Genomic DNA, 22,877 nt, shown 5'->3' with positions numbered 1-22,877 from the left:
CATTTTTTATGTAGCGCCTTTACTGTAGAAAAACACCCCAAAGTACTTTACAGAAGTCAAAAGGAACACAGTCCTTGTTGAAGAGTTAGGAGAGGCGATCAAAAACTTGGTTAAAGAAATATGTTTTGAGAAGGCTTTTAAAAGCAGAGAGGAAGTTCTATAGATAGCTGAAGGCTCTACCAACAACAGTGAAGCAGGAGGGGGGGAATGCCAGAGAGAGGACTGGTTGGCACAGGAGACACGAGGCTGGAAAAGGGTTCAGACGTAGGGTGGGCATGGCAGTAGAAGGATATCTATATGAAGATTTTAAATTTAATGTGTTGTGGGAACAGGGCCAAGGATGGGACAAGATTTGGGTGGCAATGGGTTATTTACAATTCCACTGTTACAGGTGGCCCCATCGTCACACAGAAGTGCCACACCTTGCTGCTTAAAAAGTGTCTTTGTATTCAATTTCCACAGCACGGGAGCGCAGTCAGGCACACTCCTGGAGGCTCCCTGGCTGCACCCAGGATAGGCCCTCAGCCCAGGAGTAGCTGCTTTGATTGACAGGTATGAGCTCTTTAAAGAGAGCTAGTCCTTGATTTGCTGCGGTGATTTGACAGCTCAGCGAGCAAAGACTTCATCTCAGACTTTAATACGGCTGTTTGAAAGAAACAGAAGTAAATGCAGTGAGCATGTTTGTAACTTGCAGGTACCACTGTAAGGCTGGCTAGTTTAAAGCCCCTTACCAACCTGACCAGCAACAATCAGGCTACTGGGGTTGTAGCAAATAAACATGTGGTCAGATACTATATTTACAGAAGAGGCGAGTTTGGTCTGTTACTTTATAACAAAGGACTACAGGGAAAATATATTTCATGGTAAAAATGATATATGTGCTAGACAAATGAACAGTACAAGTAAAACCATTTGTTGATTTAAGCCAGTGTCTCACTTCAGTAAGAGTGCGTATTCATGCTGCCACCCACAAAGACAGCATGCAACTACCGAGTATGTGTACAGAGCAACAGCGCTCAGTTAAAAGATTAGAAATAGGAGCAGGAGTAGGCCATTTGACCCCTTGAGCCTGCTCCACCATTCAATAAGATCATGGCTGATCTTCTACCTCATCTCCACTGTCCGGCACCATCCCCATATCCCTTGATTCTGTTAATATTCAAAAATCTATCGATCTCTATCTTGAATATACTCAACGACTGAGCTGCCACAGCCCTCTGGGGTAGAGAATTCCAAAGATTCACCACCCTCTGAGCGAAGAAATTTCTCCTCCTCAGTCCTAAATGGCCGACCCCTTATTCTGAGACTGTGACCCCTGGTTCTAGACTCCCCAGCCAGGGGAAACATCCTCCCTGAATCTACCCTGTCAAGCCCTGTAAGAATTGAGTATGTTTCAATGAGATCAACTCTCATTCTTCTAGACTCTAGAGGTTGGTTATGATCCCTGGATCATGCTATTGTTTTACCTGGATATTGGGTGGAAAAAGTACACTCAAGGTCATTGGGGATGAGGTTGGTTTACAAAAGTGACCTGGGATGCTGAATTGGAGAAGACACCTAGCACAAATTCCCAAAACTGAAGACAAAAGGTGATAAGAAAGCAGAGCATTTGAGAAAATTTAGCCTACAGATGACAATTTAATTTTATTGGGTTTTTCTAATTTTTCAGTGAAACTTATGGAATTCTTTATAAAAAAGCAATGTAGGCTATATGGATTTTCAAAAAGCATTTGATAAAGCATCACATAAAATAGGCTTAAGGCAATGGTACATGGAATTATGAGGGATGCAACCACATGGAGAGCGATGGGTGGAGGCAGAAAGGGAAAAAGGTAGAGTTAAGAGGAAGTTTGGGGGCTTACTTCATTACATTTTGGAAGGAAGAGGAAGTACACAATAAGTAGTAAGATTTTAAATGGGGTAGAAGGAACTTGTATGCAAGTCGGAAGTAGCAGTGCAAATAGAGAAATACATTTAAAAAAAAATTTTTTTTTTAAATGGCCTGCCAAACCCTTAGTTTTGTATCAAAAGGCATGGAATGCAATAGCACCTGGGATACTGTATGCAGTTTAGTGAGCAGTCCATTATAGGAAAGATATGAAAGTAATAGCGAAGGTGCAGCTAGAATTCATTGGGATATCAGAGATGAAGGGTTACTTTCGCAACTTTTGTGAATGGGTGAAACTACCAAGTAATGTGGCTATGCTTTCAAGTTGGCTACGTAGTAAATGCCGAGGTAATAAGTTCTGATAACTGATTGTTGTAATGCATTTTTAACACCATACTCGCAACTTCTGGTTACAATAAAAGGTGGGCATGATGATTTGGCCAATAATTAATCTAACCAGGGGAAAAATGTTACAGTAAAAGTATAATGTTACTTAAAGCATATCAAGCATTACAAACTGCGTAGTAGTGGTAAATGCAGTGGCAAGCTGAACGAGCACCAAACCAGAGCTAAGCTGCACGATGGTGCTATGCCTGAATTGCAAAATGAATCACACTTACATTCTGCTCCAATTACCTCAACCAATGCAATTTTATTTCACTTTATTTTTATATTAGTGCTGCTTGAAATTCAAAATACTTCATTTTAATTTCTACTTGGGTTTCATTAATACAGCTGTAGCTTATAGTCAATGTCAGAAATACTTCAACAGACTTGTGGATATCGGAGAATGTAATTAAAATTGCTGATAATTACCCAGTTTCTCCAACAAGGAGCACAGCTTCTCCAAACTGCAAAGCTTGTCCCACCAGAATTGCCAACTTCCGCATTCCATAGGTCCACACAACATGGCGAAAGTTCTCAGGCATGTCGGACCTCAGACTTGACCAATGATCTGTACAGTGGGAAACAAAGTGAAATGAGGTAACAAGTTAGTGTTCAAAAGTTAAAATAGAAACAGAAAATGCTGGAAATACTCGTAGAATCTGTGGCGAGGAACACAGAGTTAACGTTTCAGACTGACTGTTTCTCTGCCCACAGATGCTGCCTGACCTGCTGAGTATTTCCAGCATTTTTCTGTTTTTAAATCTTGTGAACGAGGTGTTCAAAAGTTGTTGCTTTGCTCAATCGTGTCAAGCGGTAACTCCTATATTAGTAAATTGTGCTTTATCGTAATGATTACCTACAAAGTGATGGATGTAAAAGGAATTCAGGAAAGGTCTTCAACCACACAAAATGATGGCAAGATCGGAAACTCAGGTGAGAGGCCTACCACGAGGGCTGTGGAGCACTGGTGTGCCAACACACTAAGCCGCCAGTCCAACTAACTTTCAAGTACCAATAGGTTTTTAAAAACCACTCATTCTGAACCAGCACAGTGATTACATCAAGGTCTTTTCTGTCAATACTTACTCAATTTTTTCTCAAGGATTTCTTTTGAGAATAAAACTTCCGGAACTAGTTTCTTTTTAAATTCTTTTTCAAGGATACGGCGAATGACAGCAACCTCTTCCTCTTTTCTCACACGGCCAGCCAAGAGCATAAAAGCTGCCAGAACAATTTAAAAATTAAGACAGAGCAGCATCATTTAATGCAACTACACAATCATTTTAACACTGCGAAACTCCTTCAATCATGCAGAGCTTAAAAAAACACAACAGCACGATTTACACTACAAAAACCACTTTATATCGACAAAGCTTCGTTTAAGAACATAAGAAATAGGAGCAGGAGTCGGCCATTCGGCCCTTCGAGCCTGCTCCGCCATTCAATGAGATCATGGCTGATCTTCTGCCTCAATTCCATTCACCGGCCCTATCGCCATATCCCTTGATGCCCTTACTAGTCAGAAATCTATCGACTTCTGTTTTGAATATACCCAATGACTGAGCCTCCACAACCCTCTGGGGTAGAAAATTCTAAAGATTCACCACCCTCTGAAGAAATTTCTTCTCATCTCAGTCCTGAATAGCCTACCCTTTATCCTGAGGCTGTGGCCTCTGGTTCTAAACTCCCCAGCCAAGGGAAACATTCTCCCAGCATCCACCATATCAAGCCCTGTAATAATTTTGTATGCTTCAATGAGATCATTCTTCTGAATTCAAGAGAATACAGGCCTAGTTTACACAAGTAAAATAATTTTTCCTCTTTCAAAACAAGATACTGATTTTTAGAAATTGACAGAATGAGGCATCAGAGGCGGCTAGTCGGGCGAGGCACTGCCTCGCCTCGGGTTCTGTGCGTGCACAGGTGGGAGGGGAGTTGATGTCGCTGCCAACAGCCACAAGCCCCGGGTGAGCAGGATGGAGCCTCTGATGTAAAATGAAAGTTGTTGCAATATTATGCTCCATCCAACTTCAGCAATTTGAAAAAGTTACCACTGATCTGTAATGGTAATTGCACTTTAGGCAAACTCCAAGCAGCAACGTTTTGCAGAACAGTCTGGCGATACGCCAGGTTTTTTCCCCCCCCGACAAAGTTCATGGATTAAAAAAAAAAAATCCAAATCCCAATCCTGGATGTAAGTGTTTAAAAAAAAACCCGTTAACAATGCATTAAGAAAAGATAAAATACAGCTTTATAAGGTTGGTGGTGGGATTCCACAGGAAGGGCCTGCTGCCATGGTAACACGCTTGGCCAGGCAAGCATACCTGTGCCTCACCCATCAAAAAAGACCAGCCACTGCTTAACTAACAGCAACTCAAATGACTTTCAAGTAAGAGGTGGCTATAATAGTAAGTTTGCGCTGCTCCATGTATTATTTCCACTCTTAAAAGTCAAGTGTGACAACACAGTTGTAGCTCCCTCAACCAAAGCATAAAAATAGAGGGGAGGGCTAGATTCCTACCCTTGTTTGCAGTTTTGTTTAAGAAAAACATTTTTCCAAAACATTAAAAAAATTTGAATCATTACACAGTCTGATCTATTTATCAATTTCACCGTGACAGATTCTGTGTAAATCATTACCATTCCTTTTATATTAAAAAAACATAGTATGATCTGCTGGAAGTCAAAGCAGTGAAAGAAATGGATTGTCTCACGTGCTGCCAGACACGGAAAAGACAATAAGTCCACAACAGAGCAGGTAAAATGATTAATAATGAAAAGGGACAGAAATTACTTCATAAAGATTATTGTTGAAAAGGGACAGAAATTACTTCATAAAGATTATTGTATGCACCATAATTGCACAAACGATAGACTGTAAACAGCAATGAAAGGAAAAAAAATCAAATTGATATTGTTTTTCTATTAGTAACGATGGTGCATATGAATACACACAGGACTGCAACACGATTTCAGTGTACTCAGTGACAAGCCGCAGTCTCAAGTTTTGAAGATCAGGATCAACGGATTATAAAACTTTTAGAGGAAGCTGAAATCTTGTATCACATCCAGTTTAAATGTAGAACTACCATATAGCCTTATTCTACTTGATCAAATTACACACAAAACTAAAAAGAGTTTAGTCAACCACACATTTGAAATTATGCGAAGGTGGACCGAATGGCCTCTTTCGGTGCTGCAAGAATCAATGATTCTATGATTTCACCAGATTTAGAAATGTCACCAATGAGGTATCATTTGCAGACAACATATTCCACCACCCAGCTGATACCAGCCACAATGCCTTACAAGTAGCTACGGGATTCCCACTTCACGGCTCCCCAGAGGAACAGGAAATATCATTGCTGGACGCAGCTCCATGCCTCTGGGAGCCCTCAGGTACGAGAAACATGGCGTGGTCAATGGCATGGCAAACAAAGAAAAAAGAGAACTGGGGAAGAAAGGAGCAAAGACACATCACACGGAGGACAGCAAGGCATGTTGGAGCTTCAACAGAGCAGTAGGAAGCATCCACACCTGTGATTTTCCCCGACAGTATTCACGACCTCAGTCACATCATCATGGGAAGACAAGTAAAGGTCAGATGCTTCTCGAAAGAAAATTAAGGTCAAATCACCTTGGGCTGCTCAGCTATTACTGTAAGCATAGATACTTTTCAAGCCTATCCCATGGACAATTAAGGGAATCAAGGGATATGGTGATAGTGCAGGGAAGTGGAGATGAGGTAGAAGATCAGCCATGATCTTACTGAATGGCGGAACAGGCTCGAAGGGCCAAATGGCCTACTCCTGCTCCTATTTCTTATATTCTTATGACAAGGAAGCTACATAGCACTGCAAGACCACAAGAGGAAAAAAGGTTAAATAAAAATAAAAATGTAAGTAAAGAATCTCACCGTCAGTGGCTATATGCTTAATCCAGTCGTAACTTTGCACAGTTTGATCAGCCAACCTGTAGCGTTCAGCCCATCTAAACAGTTCTCGCAGGGTAATGAAGCCATGTTTTCCAGCAAAAACACTCGACCCTCTACGATATGACTGTTTTAAGAAACATTTGTTAGAATACCATAAAAAATAAATAAACTCGCAGCCTTCAGTTTGGTTCAGGCTGAAAGCTGCATTATTTACTTCAGGCTTCAGGAGGTCATTAGCATTCCAATGACACGGGTAAAATTGCTTCATTAATAGACTTTTAAAATAATTGTTGAACATTTTTTATTTCAGAGGATTATTCTTTAATGCTCAACATTTCTCATTATGAACTTACAGAAAAACCCTTTCAAGAAATCAACAGATTTAAAAATAAATATTACTGTCTGAAATACCTGCAGATCCAGCATAACTTTAACCAGCCTCTTACAGTAAGATGGGGGCAAGCAGCACCTCTTGTGAAGGATCATTTCTAATTCAGCACTTGGAAGCTCATCAAAATGCAGCTCCACAAAACGGTTCCTGAATGCTCTCGACAACACCTAGAAATAGGATTTAAAGTCAGAGTTAGAACAAAAGGTAATTAAAAAATATAAATAAAATAAATCCTACACTACTCTAGGAGTCCAGACACGAGTGCAGACCCAACTACTGCAGGACTGGTGGAGGACACGATCTTGTATTACCCAACGTTTCCTTACTCATTATAATGCACAGCCGACATTTTTGTAGTCATGAACAAATCTGTAGACATGCAATATTTTTTTTAAAAACTAGAAAAAAAACTGAAGGAATCACGATACGATGTCAGAGTCAATGACATCCTGCTTCCCACAGCTTGAAGAATACAACTGAATTAACTTTTTGGGAGGGGGGGGGGGGGGGCCCAGAGAAGGTGGGGTGGGGTGGGGGTGGTGACATTTTTATGCCAGCTTCCCAAACATCTATCAAAATCAGATAAATACCATCGAATGATTGGGTTACTTTATTTAGTTTCACAAAAATAAACTCCTTCAAGAGTTAAGTAGGTTCCAGACAGTTATTTTAGCCATGCCTTTTCACAATCCTGCCTTCAGTTACAATGGCAATATACTAATGCACGGCAAGTTCAGGAACAATTCATATGTATGTACAAAGCTCCAATTAAAACAAGCATTCACATTGTCCATCTGGGACATTCCCAACCCATGCCACCCACACCTGGCAAATAAGAAAACCAAATCAGATAAGCACAGACCTTTCTGCCTCCATATAGTCCAGGAGGGTTCTGGGTTGCAAAAAGCATGAATCTTCGGTGTGCTTTTACTACTTCCTGGGTCTCAGTTATGAAAAGCTCTCGATTGTCATCAAGCAGTCGATTAAGCGCTTCCAAAACATCAGTAGGGGCCAAATTCAACTCATCCAAGATAATCCAGTGGCCCTTTCGCATAGCATTAATAAGCACACCTATTTAATAATGAAAAAAAAAGGCACATCAGCACTTTGGTCACAAATAGAAAATTTCAGTTTGGCAACAGTGTTGCTAACTACTCATATTTACTCCAACAAAAACCGTTCCCTGTAAAACATGGCCCTGAAGAAAACTGCCCACAGAGATTTCTGTGGCGAGAAGTTTGCCTTTTTCGACGTTCAGTTGATTTCAGGGCTCTGTAATGGGAATTCCTAGTGTGATGCTGCTAATGACATCAACAAGCTGTCTAAGCAGCCAATCACATTGCAGAAATGCCAGGCAGGAAACGAGAAGCTGCTTTTATCCCGACTTTAAAAAAAAAACTGTTAGAGCAAAATAAAGATTGGGACTCTCACATGGGGATAAGATAGAAGCTGAAGTATCATGAATAAATTTTTATCATAATGGAGAAATTTGACACCCCACTAATAAACAAACATTCGGGCCCTGAAAAACTAATTTTTAATCAGTCAATACACTGTTAAAACCCCAGTTACACGTATTCCAACAAGGATTAACATTTAATGGAGTATTTTAACAGCGATATTACTGCAGAAAAGCCCAAGTTTGTCAGTTTCACTGATTACACCGATTGCTGGCTATGGCCGGGAAGGGGGAGGGGGTTCCACAGTGCAGCCAGTGTCAGAGCAGTCAATGACTGACCACAACTTCAGGATTTTGCGTTTAGATGCACATTCGCTAAATCCTGACGTTGCGGTCAGTTTCAGAGCAGCAATGACAGTGAACGCTGATAGTTTGCCGTCATTACCCACTGCAAATTCCAGGCCAATGTTCCAGATGATACAGTAATGAGACATGTACAACACTGTGTACATGGAACAGTAGAATATAGGCTCTTGAAGAATCACCACACAGTCAGCTCCCAGGAAAGCAACAACGAAGTGGAATGCAGAGAGAAATTGATCTAGTTGGTTCCCACACATCTCCAAGGAACCGGGCAGGAGTTCCACAAACATAGGTCGTCATTCTCCTCCTTTCCTCTCCCACAGAACAGTGTAGAGTGTACATAAAATAGTACGCACAGAAGGAGGCCATTCACCCGCCCGACCTAGCTCATTAGAGACCCGAACCGTTTGCGCCAATTTCCGAGTGATTTCCACCGATCCTTTTGTGGGACGCTAGTTTGGCTGCTTTGGAACCAGTGGGCAAGGATTGTGCAGCACAGGCACCGTGCTTTTTAGTTCAAAAATGGCATCGGGATCCGATCTACATCACAGGACCCCGATTAGCAAACAGCAACGAGGCTCTTGCTTGTTTCTGGCAGAAAGCCTACTTTGAGGCCTGCTCTAAAATAGCAGCAGTCCTCGGGTGAGAAAAAGTTGGCGAGTCATTTGTAGCAATTTTGGTCTCACTACTGCCCAATTCTTGCCAAAATATGGAGCAATGGAAACACCAAAATCACCCCCAATATCAGGGAAAGGGGCTCAAGTAAGGAACAATACTGTAACAGACATCAAAGCAAAAAAGACTACAGTGCATCAGGAAAAAAAAATGGATTGTGATTTTCAAGTCTAAACACAGCTACTGAACAGTTAAAAAGGATTTAATCTCATTGAAAACCATCAATTGCTGGAGCATTGGCCCAGGTAGTAGCACAATCATGCACTGTCTGGGCATTATACTGGGTTGCCAAATTCAACATCTAAAACTGCAGTACACTGAAGTAGAAAGCACGAGAGGAGCACTGGAGAGAAAAAAAGGACAGAGAAAGGGGGAGAGACAAATTAGAGACAGTAAAAAGCTAATGAAAGACACTTTTGTAATTATTAAATAGGTGTCTATTTAAACTGTATTGAAAACCTCCCTTGATTCAAGCTAAACCCAACATTCTGACCTCCAACAATATATTAATTTTCAAGCTATACAGAACGGAATGGTTCCAGGTTTGTTATGTAATCGGAAGGGAAGCCAGGGAGGGGCGAAGATAAAGACAAAGTCAGGACTCCCATTCCGGATTGCTATCCAATTGAGCAGCTATTCTGTACCCCTCATGGTCATACAGCGGGTCAAGAGGGCTGCCAGAGTCCATGGAGTCAGATGCACCCTTCAGAGAGATTTTTTTTTGGGGGGGGGGGGGGGGTTAATTGGCCACAGTAATTAACCAAGTTTTGTCTGTGCAGTGAAAGTATCCAGACTGCAAACACCAGTAATGTGCATGTAGACCACATTATAATATTTGCATGCAAAATTCAGAAAGTATTAGTCAAGCTCAGCAATGGAAAGATTGTGAACTAGATTATATTTTTATCTAAAAAAAAAAGCACTGTACAAACCTTCCTTAAATGCCAGTTTTCCCGTTTCATCGGACGCGTAGCAGCCAATATATTCTTGAATGTCTGTGTGTTCGTGATTATTGATCCGCACGCAGTGGTTTCCAGTAGCAGATGCCAACCAGCTGATCAGACTGGTTTTACCAACTGATGTCTCTCCTTGAATAAGCACTGGATGAATCCTTTAAGTGACACACCAGAGGTTGTATTGTAAATAAACACATTGGTAAAGTTGTGACATTTGGCTATTCTTGAGCAATTAACAAAAAATAAAATTAAAATGGCAATCAGTGTGAGCTACAGTTGGTTGAACACAAAATAAGTGCCCAGCATGTTTCCAAAGAAAATGGTAAAATGTTGAATATCTGTTAGTGTTTCAAGGTTGCAGAGGTGGCAAGTGTCATGTGGAAGAACAGGTCATGGAGGAGGAAGAGAGCCACAAATTTGGGACGGCAATAGGAATTAGAAACTGGTCTTGTATCATTTTATTTTTTATTTTTATGTGAACAATTTGTCTGTTAACAAGAATACAAAAACCCCTTGTTTTTCATACTCGGGAGGAAATAGGCATCCTTTCAACACTTGGACTTGGTGTGTCAAATTGGCACAGTCGGTAGGACTCACACCAATGAATCAGAAGGTTGTGGGTTCAAGCCCCACCCCAGCACTTGAGCACATACTCTTTGGTGCCGAGGTAGTGCTGCACTTTCAAAGTGTTAAGCCAGGACCCCACCTGCCTGATCCAGTGGCTCAGGCTTACAATGAAGGTCCCAGAGTGTTATTCTAGGTTGGCGAGTACAGATCCCCTCAGTCACCAGAATACCGGTGGTTGGCGTGTGTGCAGCAACTTATTCAAACTGAAGATCCTCAATTCATTTAGTAGACTGAAAAATGATTCCTACCCAGCAGCAACTACTCGCACTAGATCCCTTAGGTTGAGTTTGACAGAGGGTGTGAGAATATAAAACTTGTCAACACCAGGTTCCTTATCTCCTGTTGCAATCCAGTAGCCTTCAATCTGTACTGACTGGCCTCCTTTTGGTTCTGGGATGGGCTGAAATATTAAAAGAAAAAAAAAGGAATTACTGTTTCCCCATTTTCAAAACCAGTATTTCTCCTTATTCAGAAATTGGGAGTTGATGGCACCATTTTACCCAAACGCAACTGCGCACTAAAAATCTGAAATACTGCAACAGTACAATGCTCATTTCTTCAGTGTGCTGGGAGAGTACTTATCCAGTCACGACTCAAAATGTAGATTGTAATGTGTTGATATCCTGAAGCTTCCACTCGATTACAGGGATATGGTAGTTAGTGGTTGTGACACCAGACCCACGCCAACATGGGTGACCTAACTGGCCTCAAGTGGCTGAGCAAGACTCAGTTATATCAAACTGCTACACCGCCTTCGCAGGGCAACTAGGGAATGGGCAATAATGCCAGCGGCACGCACATCAAGCATTCATTAAAAAAATATTAACCGGAGCTCAAATTTAGCTTATTTTAAAGTTCTGTCTTAATCACCAAGTTATTAAATTGGAAAGATTCCAGACTGCTCATTTTATATCATTTTTGGAAACAGTACACTTCCATTACATGATGCTATTTCTGCAACTAATTACTATGAAATAAGCCTTAATCCCAGATTGGTTTAGAAATGGATGATCGTTAGTACTTCAGAACACACAACATTCACTGGCAAAAAATAGACGGCAATACCTGCTGGAGAACAGCCTTGGCATTGGTGCCAACAATATGACGACAGATCAGTTTCTCAACGACCGGGTGAGATATGCGATCCAGTTGAGTTAGGAAACTCATACAGAAACCCTGTAAAATTTGAAAATTACTTTAGACATGCAACTCGAGTTCCTGATTCTGTAGAGAATTAGGAATTTTAAACAAATAAAAAGTGGGGATGGGAGTGAGGAGGGTAAAGAAACAAGTGCAAATTGCATAGGATTTACTGTACTCTCCCCAGCACTGAATTTCAGCTTTTAAACCTTTAAACGTAGGAACAATATATTTGCAGTAAGGTTCAAGCTCCCCTGCTAACTATAAACAGCGTTTCCATGAGGGGAAGAAACACCTTTGAATGAGGAGTGTGTGTTTTGGGCGCCAAATAAGACACGACATACTTCATGACACTTACCTAACATATTCTTAGTTATGTGCGGGTAACATTTACTGTAACTAAATTTGACAACGTTAAGATTAACGGAGGTGACATTCATCATTTACCTCATACAGCGAGCGCTGAACGCTGTTGCACGAGTTCAATGCTGCAAACCTAAGAGCGCGACACAGAGTCCGAAGGCTGTAGTGGGGCCTGTGGCCTGTACCATCCATTAACTTGACGTCTGCCTCCTTACGCACAGACAAGTAAAACCTAACAAAGAAAGACAGGTTTTCAGAGGAAGATGCGAATACAGATACTATCAAATACACAATAAAGAACGACTATCCCCGATTGGTCCCTGCAATATGCTGTTGGGATAGCAAAGCCGCATCATGGAGATGGACTCCAAGTATTTATAGTAACATGTCCTCTCAGATACAACCTGTAGTGGAAGAGACTGCATTGACTAAACCACAAATTCTAGAGGGGAACAATCTCCACCCTTGGGCATTCAGCCTTCAAATGACACATCATTTTACACCAAGGGAAATGCAAGAATAAAAGATGAAGTGGCTCAGTGCTCCAGTTGGAAGCATTTTAACAAACTCTGACAACTGCTCCCGAGGAAGAGAGCCAGGTAAGAGTGCGAAGAGAAGAGAGAGTTAAAGTCCAGTATCCAGTCAATTCTCTATATAGTAATGATAGACCTGTCCAGTTGCCTGCGGGACTTCTTATAAATCCAGGCTTGGGACTAACACCCATGTGGGTGTACTGGTTGTCCATGCAGTGTCTTTGGAATCCCTTTTTTTGTCGGTAACCTCTTTGACCATTTGCTTACTATGTTGTTGTCGATGCTGGCCAGCACTGTCAACAGCACAGTAAGCAAGCCGTCAGCAAGGTACCCTCATCATGGATAGCCGAGTCTCAGTGTCCGTTTAACAATCACAACATTGCACTGTAGCAACAGGCCCATGGTCCAGTTCGCCAGAGGACTCAACAGTGCCACGGGCTGAACCTTGAAGCAGCAGCAGAAGCTTCAGGAACACAATCGAGCCAGGCTGGCTTCGGAAGAAACTTGGAGAAGAGAGTTAATCAACACTAAAAATGAGGATAGCAACCAGTGCAGCAACAGAATCGCGAGAAGATTATAATGAAAATGGCATGAGTATTGTACAGCAGTAGATCAGTCCCTCTGGAAAGTGATGGAATGGGGCTCAGCTGCAAAAAGATGACCAAGTGTGGGAGACCAGAATGGAAGAACAGGCCGATGGCTACGGGAACTGAGAGGAGAGAGAGGGCACACTGAAGGTCCTGCAATATCTTTGGCCACTTGATTAGGATAACTGAATATAATGAAGTAGATAGCAATCATATCAGGATCGCAAATGGCGTGACAACACAAAAAAAAGTGGATAAAATAAACCGCCACTTAGCTTCACGAGAAGATAAAGGGTTGTATAGTTTTGTTACAAGTTTTATATAAAAGCATCGAAATCCGTTACACATTCAAACCCAAGGGCCAAGCAGGGAATCCAAAGGCTATGGCAAATGAACCACGGTTCAGCAGTAAATGTAGAGTGCGACTTTAACACCTCAATTTATTGTACCCAACATGAAGTGATGGCTGTAATAAAATCTGATCCATGCAATGTAGTCAAACTACCGACACCACCCCCCCACCACCCCACCACCCCCCCGCCCCCCAGCATAAAGCTAATGTCTACTTTTAGCAATAGAAGAGTTTAAAATTATCTTCACTGCGAACATTTGCTGCACCCACTGTCTTTTCTTTCAGGTATTTCAAAATCTAGAAGCCAGAATCACAGAGCTATTCTTACTCAATGATCCCTTGAATTGTTTTCTTGCCGACGTTTAATCCCTTTAGATAATCAGAGATGAGGATTCGGAGATCTCCTTCAACTTCTAGTTCCTCTACGTACAGTTCTGTAAACCTGCCAACAGAAACCAGTAAAAAGATCAGCACAACGAAGACTTCATTTTTTTTTTTACTCAATAAGTTGGAGAACTAAAATGAGGGTCAGAAGAGAAACTGATAACATGAGAGCAGCCTACAGACAAGAAGATGGGTCCAAATAAATTTAATGCAACTATTAAACAGAGTGTTGAAGACTATATAAATCTTTTAAATGATTAATATTAATTGGAGAATTGGGAAATGGCAGACAAATTGTTCACATTAGTCATCAGAAATGAACTGTGGACAAATTTCAGATCGAGTCCTTTCCATTCAGAACTCGAACATGCAGAATTCAGAAAAGCGTGTACACGTACAGGACGTGTGAAGCAGGTGCCTTTAAACCTTCACCCAAAGAAATGAGTGCAGAACTATATTTTTTTTTTAATTCGTTGCACAAATATAGGAGTGAGGTGTATATACTGGGGTGGGGGCTGGAACTGCGAAAGTGACTGTTTAATAACTTCTGGTTGTTCTGTTCAAAATCCAAGCGTCACTTTGTTTCTTGGAGATTAAATATGTTAAGTTTATTAACCAGAATCCATCATTTTTGGTTGAAAATTTTCCACTGCCTTCAACATTTGGATTTCCTCCTTCAAGCTTTCGTGCATTGGAGAAAAAAACTTAGTACAAGAGAAAGAATGTACAAAGCCCATGTTACTACTCGTCATATGCTTATAACGAGGGCCATTTCTGAGGAGTCCGGTTTTTTGATACTGGTCGGCTTTAGCTAGCTTTCTAGGTTGGTAGGCATGTATTTTTATTGGAAGTGAAAAAAGAGAGACTGAAAAGAAACATGATTCACATATTTTAAATGAATGGATCAAATAAGGCTAATTAATTTGAATTTATGTTATAAACACAATGCTTTGTGGACAAGGCCTAGTTAAATGTGACTCAAATACAGACATGAAGCTTCATAATCAGGCAAGGAGGAAGCAAGTGAGATAATTTGGTTAAAGGAACAAGCAGTACTAGATCCAAATACAAAAAGGAACCGTTGTCTAAGTGTCATCTGGGCTTAGTTGGCGGCACTGGTTTGCACACAAAAGCTCATTAGAATATAGAGGTTGTGGGTTCAAGATTCACTTAAGCATATATTTCTAGGCTGACACTTCAGTGCAATGGTGAGGGAGTGCTGCATTACAAAAGGTGCCTTCTTTTAATGGGGCCATTTGCCATACTACGGTGGGCATGAAAGATCCCATGGCACCAATTGAAGAAAAGCAAAGAGTGCGTCCAATGTGCTGGAGAGAAACCATCTGTCCCTGGGACAGAGCTGTGCAAGTGTACAGTCCCAAGATAGGGTGGTTTTTCTGCCACTGTGCATGCTGGGTAAATAGCTCTCCATTCCACAAAAGCCATTTCTTTCACAAAACCCGCTGGTGCCTTGCCCTGCCTGGTATGCAATGACCTCACCAGAATCAGGCGCCAGAAAAGGAAGCAAACACCAGTGATCCCAACTCCGGGAAAGTGCCAGATACAGCAGCTTTGCAGCAGGCTGTGCCCAGTGTTTTAAGTTGTAAAAGGACTTGGTGCATTGAAAACTGCCTGTAGTTTGCGAGTGTCCATGGTTTCAGAGTGCCTCTTACATATTTTACCGTGCAAGTTATTTGGGTCTCTCAATGCCTGCCCGTTAAGTGTGTACTGCTCAAATTGCAATTTCCTGCTAAGCAACAGAAATAAATTGCAAACCACTGTGTAGAGCTAAAATTTGTAGGCCCTTCTTTGAGGGGTGGCAAGGGTGGGGAAGAGAGACAGAAGACATTTTAGTTACCGGTTTCTTATGCCAGGTGGCAAGTTTTTCTTTCCCACATCTGTTGCTGGATTCATGCAGGCAAACAAGCGAAACTCTGGGTCCCGGTGTATGGGCTCTAAACAGGATAAACCAAGTTAGTTATGTGCATGGCAAAAATAATGAACAATTACATGCAGAGTAAGAGCGTTTTGCTTCCATAATTATCATCAAGTGGCTACCCCAAACACAAATTACTCCACTTCCCAAATCTCTAACCAAGAGTTTCTACCAACTATCTGCCGTAAACATGCTATATATAATAAACTTCGGAAACAAGTCATGGATAAGGGGCAAGATGTGTGTTTCGACCTAGAAAACTCCACGCAATCCTGCTTACTATCTCAAGCACGTTTTCAGGGAGATGCAAAGTAGATTCAGGTGCTCCCTGCGAGAAAGGAGGGTCAGACAGTTTAAAAAGCCGCTCACCACCTTGCTGCACACCTTCCCCACAAGTTAAAGTAGCACTGGCAGAGACCTGGAAGGAGATCACCTCCCGGTCTAGATATGGCATGAGAAAATAAAAAGTAAAAAAAAAGCAGCTACTATTTCTCCCCAGATGATTCGCTGCTGCCAGTGACCACATCTTCCTCGGCTTGCCTGTGGGACGTGTTGGTGGCAGCAGCAGTGTTTTGACCATCAAACAGAAAGGAACAAAGGCACCAGAAGTGGAAAACCAACCTGGAAGCCTTAATTTTGTAGAACACATGAAATAAGTTACTTTAGAGATAATGTTGGATATAAGGCAATAAGCTCTTGTACCAATATCGCCTCGGTCGAGCAGCACGAGCGAGCTTGTATTCCCTTCCAATAGTCCACTCAGACATTCCAGCGTCTCTGCTGAGGCCAAGTTGATCTCATCCAACAAGATCCACTCTCCTTTCTTTACAGCCTGTGCTAAAGTACCCTAGGAAGAGAGAAAAAAATATTACATTGTCAAAGGAATGACTGAACCAGAATTTTTTTTCTGGTCTGTGCCGAGCGACTAATTTCAGTTGAGTGGCGATAGGACGCTAGTTAGGTTCAGAGCCTTTACCTTAGGGAATAGAAAAATCAACAAGGTTCCCAATACAATAGCAAAATACTGCGGATGCTGGAAATACTCAGCTGGCCAGGCAGCATCCGTGGAGAGAGAAACAGAGTTAACGTTTCAGGTCTGGGACCCTTCATCAGAACTGGAAAAAGCTGGAGATGTAACAGATATTAAGCAGGTGCAGAGACAAGGGGGGGGGGGGGGTTAGGAGGGGAGGAAGAAATAGAAAGAACATCCTGTACTTTTGTAAGAGGCAGGAAAGATAAAATGTTGCAAATGGGAGTGGCAAAAATAATACAGCATGAAAAATGGGGGCAGGGATTATTATCTGAAATTGTTGAACTCGATATTAAGTCCAGAAGGCTGTAAAATGCCTAATCGAAAGAGGAGGTGCTGTTTCTCGAGCTTCATTGGAACAATGTAATAGGCTGAGGACAGAGTGATCAGAGTGGGAGTGACGCGGAGAATTAAAGTGACAGGCGGCCGGAAGCTCAGGGTCACCCTTACGGACTGAGCGGAGGTGTTCCGCAAAGCGGTCGCCCAATCTGCGTTTGGTCTCCCCAATGTAGAGGAGACTGCATCGTGAGCAGCAAATACAGTATGCTAGATTGCAAGAAGTACAAGTAAATCGCTGTTTCACCTGGAAGGGGTGTTTGGGGCCCTGGACAGTGGGAAGGCATCTCCTGCGCTTGCACGGGAAGATGCCAGGTGAAGGCAAAGGAGAAGGGCTGTTAGGGGTGATTGAGGAGTGGATCAGGTGTCGCGGAGGGAGCGGTCCCTTCGGAATACTGAAAGGGGAGGGGAGGGGAAGATGTGTTTGGTGGTGGGATCACGTTGGAGGTAGCGGAAATGGCGGAGGATGATCCGTTGAATGTGGAGGCTGGTGAGGTGAAAGGTGAGGACAAGGGGAACCCAGGAGTCTTCCCCCCCGCACAGCTGACCCTTTCTCCCGCTTTCCAAATTCTCGTTCTACCTGGACCCCTCCCTCTGGCCTCTTACCCTCTCTAGATCTTTTCATTGCTAACTGCCGACGTGACATCAGCCGTCTCAATTTCTCTGCTCCCCTCTCACTCCAACCTACCTCCCTCTGAACTTCCAGCACTCCGTTCTCTCCGATCCAACCCTAACATCATCATTAAACCTGCTGATAAGGGTGGTGCGGTTGTTGTTTGGCGAACCGACCTCTACCGTGCAGAAGCTGAACGCCAGCTTTCCAACACCTCCTCCTCCCTCCACCTGGACCATGACCCCACTAGCAAACATCAAGCCATTGTTTCCAAGACTGTTACCGACCTCATCTCCTCTGGAGATCTTCCCTCCATGGCCGCCAACCTCATAGTCCCCCAACCCGCTTCTACCTCCTTCCCAAGATCCACAAACAGGACTGCCCTGGTAGACCCATCGTTTCAGCCTGTTCTTGCCCCACGGAACTTATCTCTTCCTATCTCAACTCTATTTTTTCTCCTTGTCCAGTCTCTACCCACCTACATTCGCGACTCTTCCGACGCCCTCTGTCACTAACAGTTTCCAGGCCCCAACCGTCTCCCTTTCACTATGGACGTCCAATCCCTCTACACCTCCATCCTCCCACCAGGATGGCCTGAGGGCGCTCCGCTTCTTCCTTGAACGGAGGCCCAACCAGTCCCCATCCACCACCACCCTCCTCCGCCTGGCTGAACTTGTTCTCACATTGAACAATTTCTCCTTTGACTCCACTCACTTCCTCCAAATTAAAGGTGTTGCTATGGGAACCCGCATGGGCCCTAGCTATGCCTGCCTATTTATGGGATATGTGGAACATTCTTTGTTCCAGTCCTACTCAGGTCCCCTCCCTCGCCTTTTTCCGGTACATCGATGATTGCATCGGTGCCGTTTCCTGCTCTCGCCCTGAACTAGATAAGTTCATTCACTTTACTTCCAATTTCCACCCTTCCTTCACCTTCACATGGTCCATCTCCGACTCTTCCCTTTCCTTCCTTGACTTCTCAGTCTCCATTTCTGGCGATCGGCTTTCGACAAACATCCACTACAAGCCCACCGACTCCCACAGCTACCCGGACTACACTTCCTCCCACCCAACTTCCTGCAAGGAGACTATTCCATTCTCCCAGTTTCTCCATCTCCGCCGCGTCTGTTCTGACGATGCCACCTTCCATACCAGTGCTTCCGACAGGTCTTCCTTTTTTCTCAACTGAGGATTCCCCTCTACTGTGGTTGACACGGCCCTTGACCGTGTCCGTTCCATTTCCCGCACTTCTATCCTGATTACTACTGAACGATCCTTGCTGGAAAGTGCACGCGTGGATGTTCAATGAAAACAGAATAATGTTCAGTTGTGATACTATTCTTGCGCAACACCCGTGGGAGAGAGAAACAGAGTTAATGTTCCAGGTCTGTGACCCTTCGTCAGAACTGGAAAAAGTTGGAGATGTAACAGGTTTTAAGCAGGTGTAGGGGCAGGGAAAGGTGGGGCGGGGGGAGGGGGGGAAGGGGAGGAAGGAACTAAAGAGACACAGTCTGTGCTAGGATTGAACAAAGAGATAAAATGTTGCAAATGCGGATGGCAGAATCATCAACAGCTGCCGCCTTAAAAAATGGGGGATGGAGTTATAGTTTGAAATTGTTGAACTCAATGTTGAGTCCAGAAGGCTGTAAAGTGCCTAATCAAAAGATGAGGTGCTGTTCCTCGAGCTTACGTTGAGCTTCACTGGAACAGTGCTAGAGGCCGAGGACAGAGAGGTCAGAGTGGGAGTGGAGCGGAGAATTAAAGTGACAGGCGACCGGAAGCTCGGGGTCCCCCTTAGACAGAACGGAGGCGTTCCGCAAAACGGTCACCCAATCTGCGTTTGGTCTACCCAATGTAGAGGAGACCGCATCGTGAGCGAATACAGTATACTAAATTGCAAGTACAACAAGTAAATCGCTGTTTCACCTGGAAGGGGTGTTTGGGGCCCTGGACAGTGGGAAGGGAGGAGGTAAAAGGGCAGGTGTTGCATCTCCTGCGCTTGCACGGGAAGGTGCCGTGGGGAGGGGAGGGGCTGTTGGGGGATGATTGAGGAGTGGACCAGGGTGTTGCGGAGGGAGCGGTCCCTTCGGAATGCTGAAAGGGGAGGCGAGGGGAAGATACATTTGGTGGTGGGATCACGTTGGAGGTGGCGGAAATGGCGGAGGATGATCCGTTGAATGTGGAGGCTGGTGGGGTGAAAGGGGAGGACAAGGAGAACCCTATTGTGGTTCTGGGAGGGAGAAGGGGTGAGAGCAGAAGTGCGGGAAATGGAACAGACACGGTCGAAAGCAATGCCAGGGGAATACTCGGTTGAGGAAAAAGGAAGACATATCGGAAGCACTGGTATGGAAGGTGGCATCGTCAGAACAGATGTGGCAGAGACGAAGAAACTGGGAGAATGGAATAGAGTCCTTACAGGAAGCGGGGTGGGAGGAAGTGTAGCCAAGGTAGCTGTGGGAGTCAGTGGGCTTGTAGTGGATGTTTGTCGATAGTCTATCGCCAGAAATGGAGACAGAGAAGTCAAGGAAGGGAAGAGTCGGAGATGGACCATGTGAAGGTGAGGGAAGGGTGGAAATTGGAAGCAAAGTGAATTAAATTTTCCAGTTCAATCCTAGCACAGACTGTCCCTTTAGTTCCTTCCTCCCCTCCCCCCACCCCCTTTCCCTGCCCCTGCACCTGCTTAAAACCTGTTACATCTCTAACTTTTTCCAGTTCTGACGAAGTGTCATCGACCTGAAACATTAACTCTGTTTCTCTATCCATGGATGCTGCCTGGCCTGCTGAGTGTTTCCAGCATTTTCTGTTATTTCAGATTTCCAGCATCCACAGTATTTTGTTACTGTATAATTAAAAGTGGTTGGGGGTCAGATTTTAATAGAAGTGCTCAAAAGTGAAGGTAAAAGATTGTTCCCGCTGGTCAATGAATCGGAAAGAAAAAGGCATAAATTTAGGGTGAGTACTAAGGCAAATTAGGAAAAATGTTTTGCATGTCCAAGTGCATTAGAATATAGAGAGCGTTATCACAAGTAACTATTGAACTGACCAACCACAATGTTTTAGATGGAATTTAAACAAGAAAAATACTTTTTTTTTTAAAAAGCGTGGAGAAAAAGAGCAGGGAAATGTAATTAAAGTAGATTGCTCCCGAAGAATGAGCCAGAAAGAGAGAGTGATTTCACTGTGTGCCACCGGCAGTTAGACAGTAGCTTCACTATCGATTTCTCAGCAGCTTTCACTGGCACTCTGCTGGCTTGTGCATTAGGCTGGTCATTATCATTTGGGATAGAGGCATTCCCATACATTGTATGTGTGACTGTCAGGAATATTACAGAAAAATCAATTACAAAATCAGAAAGCCCTGAATTTTTGATCAGAAGTCAAGGATAGTAATTACAATACATCGGGCCAGAATTTACTGTAAAAATAAATCGCGCTTTAATATTTTGAGAACAAGCAATGTAGTTCCCACAATCATAACAGTACTGATGAAAGAACCTTGCAACAAGCCAGTATTGCAAGACCCCCTTCGAGAATCACTCCAAGTGCTCAGTGGCAAAGATGTCAATCACTCTCGCACCTCACCTCCACAAAGGCAAATACCAGTGCCGATTCAGTCAATTTCATTTGTTGCTGAGCCTGACTCAGACGGAGACCAAGTAATTCCCATTTCTCTCTCAGCCAGGCTTCTAAAATAAAATAGATGCCATTGTTTAAAAAAAATTAAAAAAAAATTCAGATAGTCAGCTTCTTCAGATGTGAATTACACAGAAATCGAAACACCTTTTGTTACCCTGAGGACATCAGCTTTTATATAAAACAAAACACCTTTCAGATACAATACTCCAAATTCTACTGTTAAGCTATGACTCAGATTATGCTGAAACGGTGTCTGAATGACATTCACATTTATTAATGCGCAAATTGACCGGCAAAAGATACCCCATGATTTGCAAATCACCACAAGTTGCTGGCCGATTTGCGCTGCTCCGCTGTTAGCTTCGCGAAAACTGCATCCCACCCTTAACATCCCCGTGATTTTCATAAAGTTGCTGCATTTGCACATCAATTGCCCACTAAACTCGCCACAGGAAGTTAAGTCTAGTAATCAACAGTGCAAGTACCATTTTAACAATGTGATAATTGTACATAACAGCCAATCAACTTTCCTTGCCCAGAAAGTGAACAATTAAAAAGTGTGGAGTTTCATTCCTTCAGGTAGTGAATTATTGGAGATATAAAAACATCAAATTTTTTTTTTTTTTTTTTTTAAATTCTCATTTTCCTTTCTGCCTCTTTTCTCTCTCTCTCTCTCAATCCAATCTTTCTTTCCTGTCCATTTCTCTCTACACCCAATTTTTGAATTCACCCTCTTCCTAAGTCCTTCCTGTTTATTTCTCAATCATGTAACCTCATTAAGGAAATAGACTATTGGTCCTGTTGTTCACCAAGGCCCCATTATCAGCTTGCACTGCCAGCAAATTTGTGGGCAAAGTTCTTTAAAACCTAAACGAGCACGAACAAGTCGAACTAACAGGGCCCACTCCAGCAAAATCCGGGTCTATATGTAGTTACAAAAAAATTCAAGTTGTTATTTTACCACTGTCATTTCAAAACACACGCACAGTATAGCTAACTTTGTACAGTGTGACAATACCTCACACAAAAGTGAACTCAATTTCATTGACAAACCTTGCGTGCATCCATCATGACAAAACAAGCCACATTTTAGGGTCAATTTTGCCGACAATTGGGACAAGTTTCCAGTATACAATTGTAACACTAAAATAAATTATTATGGCATTAGAGGATGTGAATCACAATGGAACAAGATATTTGGGAGAAGGCATTGTGTTTTTCCATCCATTATTATTTCACAGCTTTAAAAATGACCATTTGCTAGAAGCAACAATGGACAATGTACTTTTCCAAAATCTATTCTCTTCCTCCAACCCATCCCACACAGAAAGCCAATGTAACAAAAAC

General features: G+C 42.9%; 1 protein-coding gene across 1 annotated transcript in view; it reads right to left on the bottom strand.

The window, feature by feature from the left end:
• The window catches only part of mdn1 (midasin AAA ATPase 1), a 197,742-nt gene that overhangs the window by 144,684 nt on the left and 30,181 nt on the right, over nt 1-22,877 (bottom strand). The window contains exons 17-29 of the mRNA XM_085997622.1: nt 21,477-21,580; nt 16,618-16,762; nt 15,838-15,934; nt 13,924-14,037; nt 12,208-12,355; nt 11,686-11,796; nt 10,869-11,020; nt 9,970-10,148; nt 7,463-7,671; nt 6,621-6,767; nt 6,192-6,333; nt 3,362-3,496; nt 2,705-2,843 (exon numbers count right to left, since the gene is read on the bottom strand). Coding sequence (XP_085853748.1) covers nt 2,705-2,843; nt 3,362-3,496; nt 6,192-6,333; nt 6,621-6,767; nt 7,463-7,671; nt 9,970-10,148; nt 10,869-11,020; nt 11,686-11,796; nt 12,208-12,355; nt 13,924-14,037; nt 15,838-15,934; nt 16,618-16,762; nt 21,477-21,580 — 1,822 coding nt within the window. The remainder of the gene's footprint in view (nt 1-2,704; nt 2,844-3,361; nt 3,497-6,191; nt 6,334-6,620; nt 6,768-7,462; nt 7,672-9,969; nt 10,149-10,868; nt 11,021-11,685; nt 11,797-12,207; nt 12,356-13,923; nt 14,038-15,837; nt 15,935-16,617; nt 16,763-21,476; nt 21,581-22,877) is intronic.

This window comes from Somniosus microcephalus, chromosome 9 (assembly GCF_052327205.1).
Source record: "Somniosus microcephalus isolate GS21.2 chromosome 9, FLI_Smic_1.0, whole genome shotgun sequence".
Taxonomy (NCBI): Eukaryota; Metazoa; Chordata; class Chondrichthyes; order Squaliformes; family Somniosidae; genus Somniosus; species Somniosus microcephalus.
The sequence above is the reverse complement of the archived record's forward strand: the minus strand, read 5'-3'. Positions and strand labels throughout refer to the sequence as shown.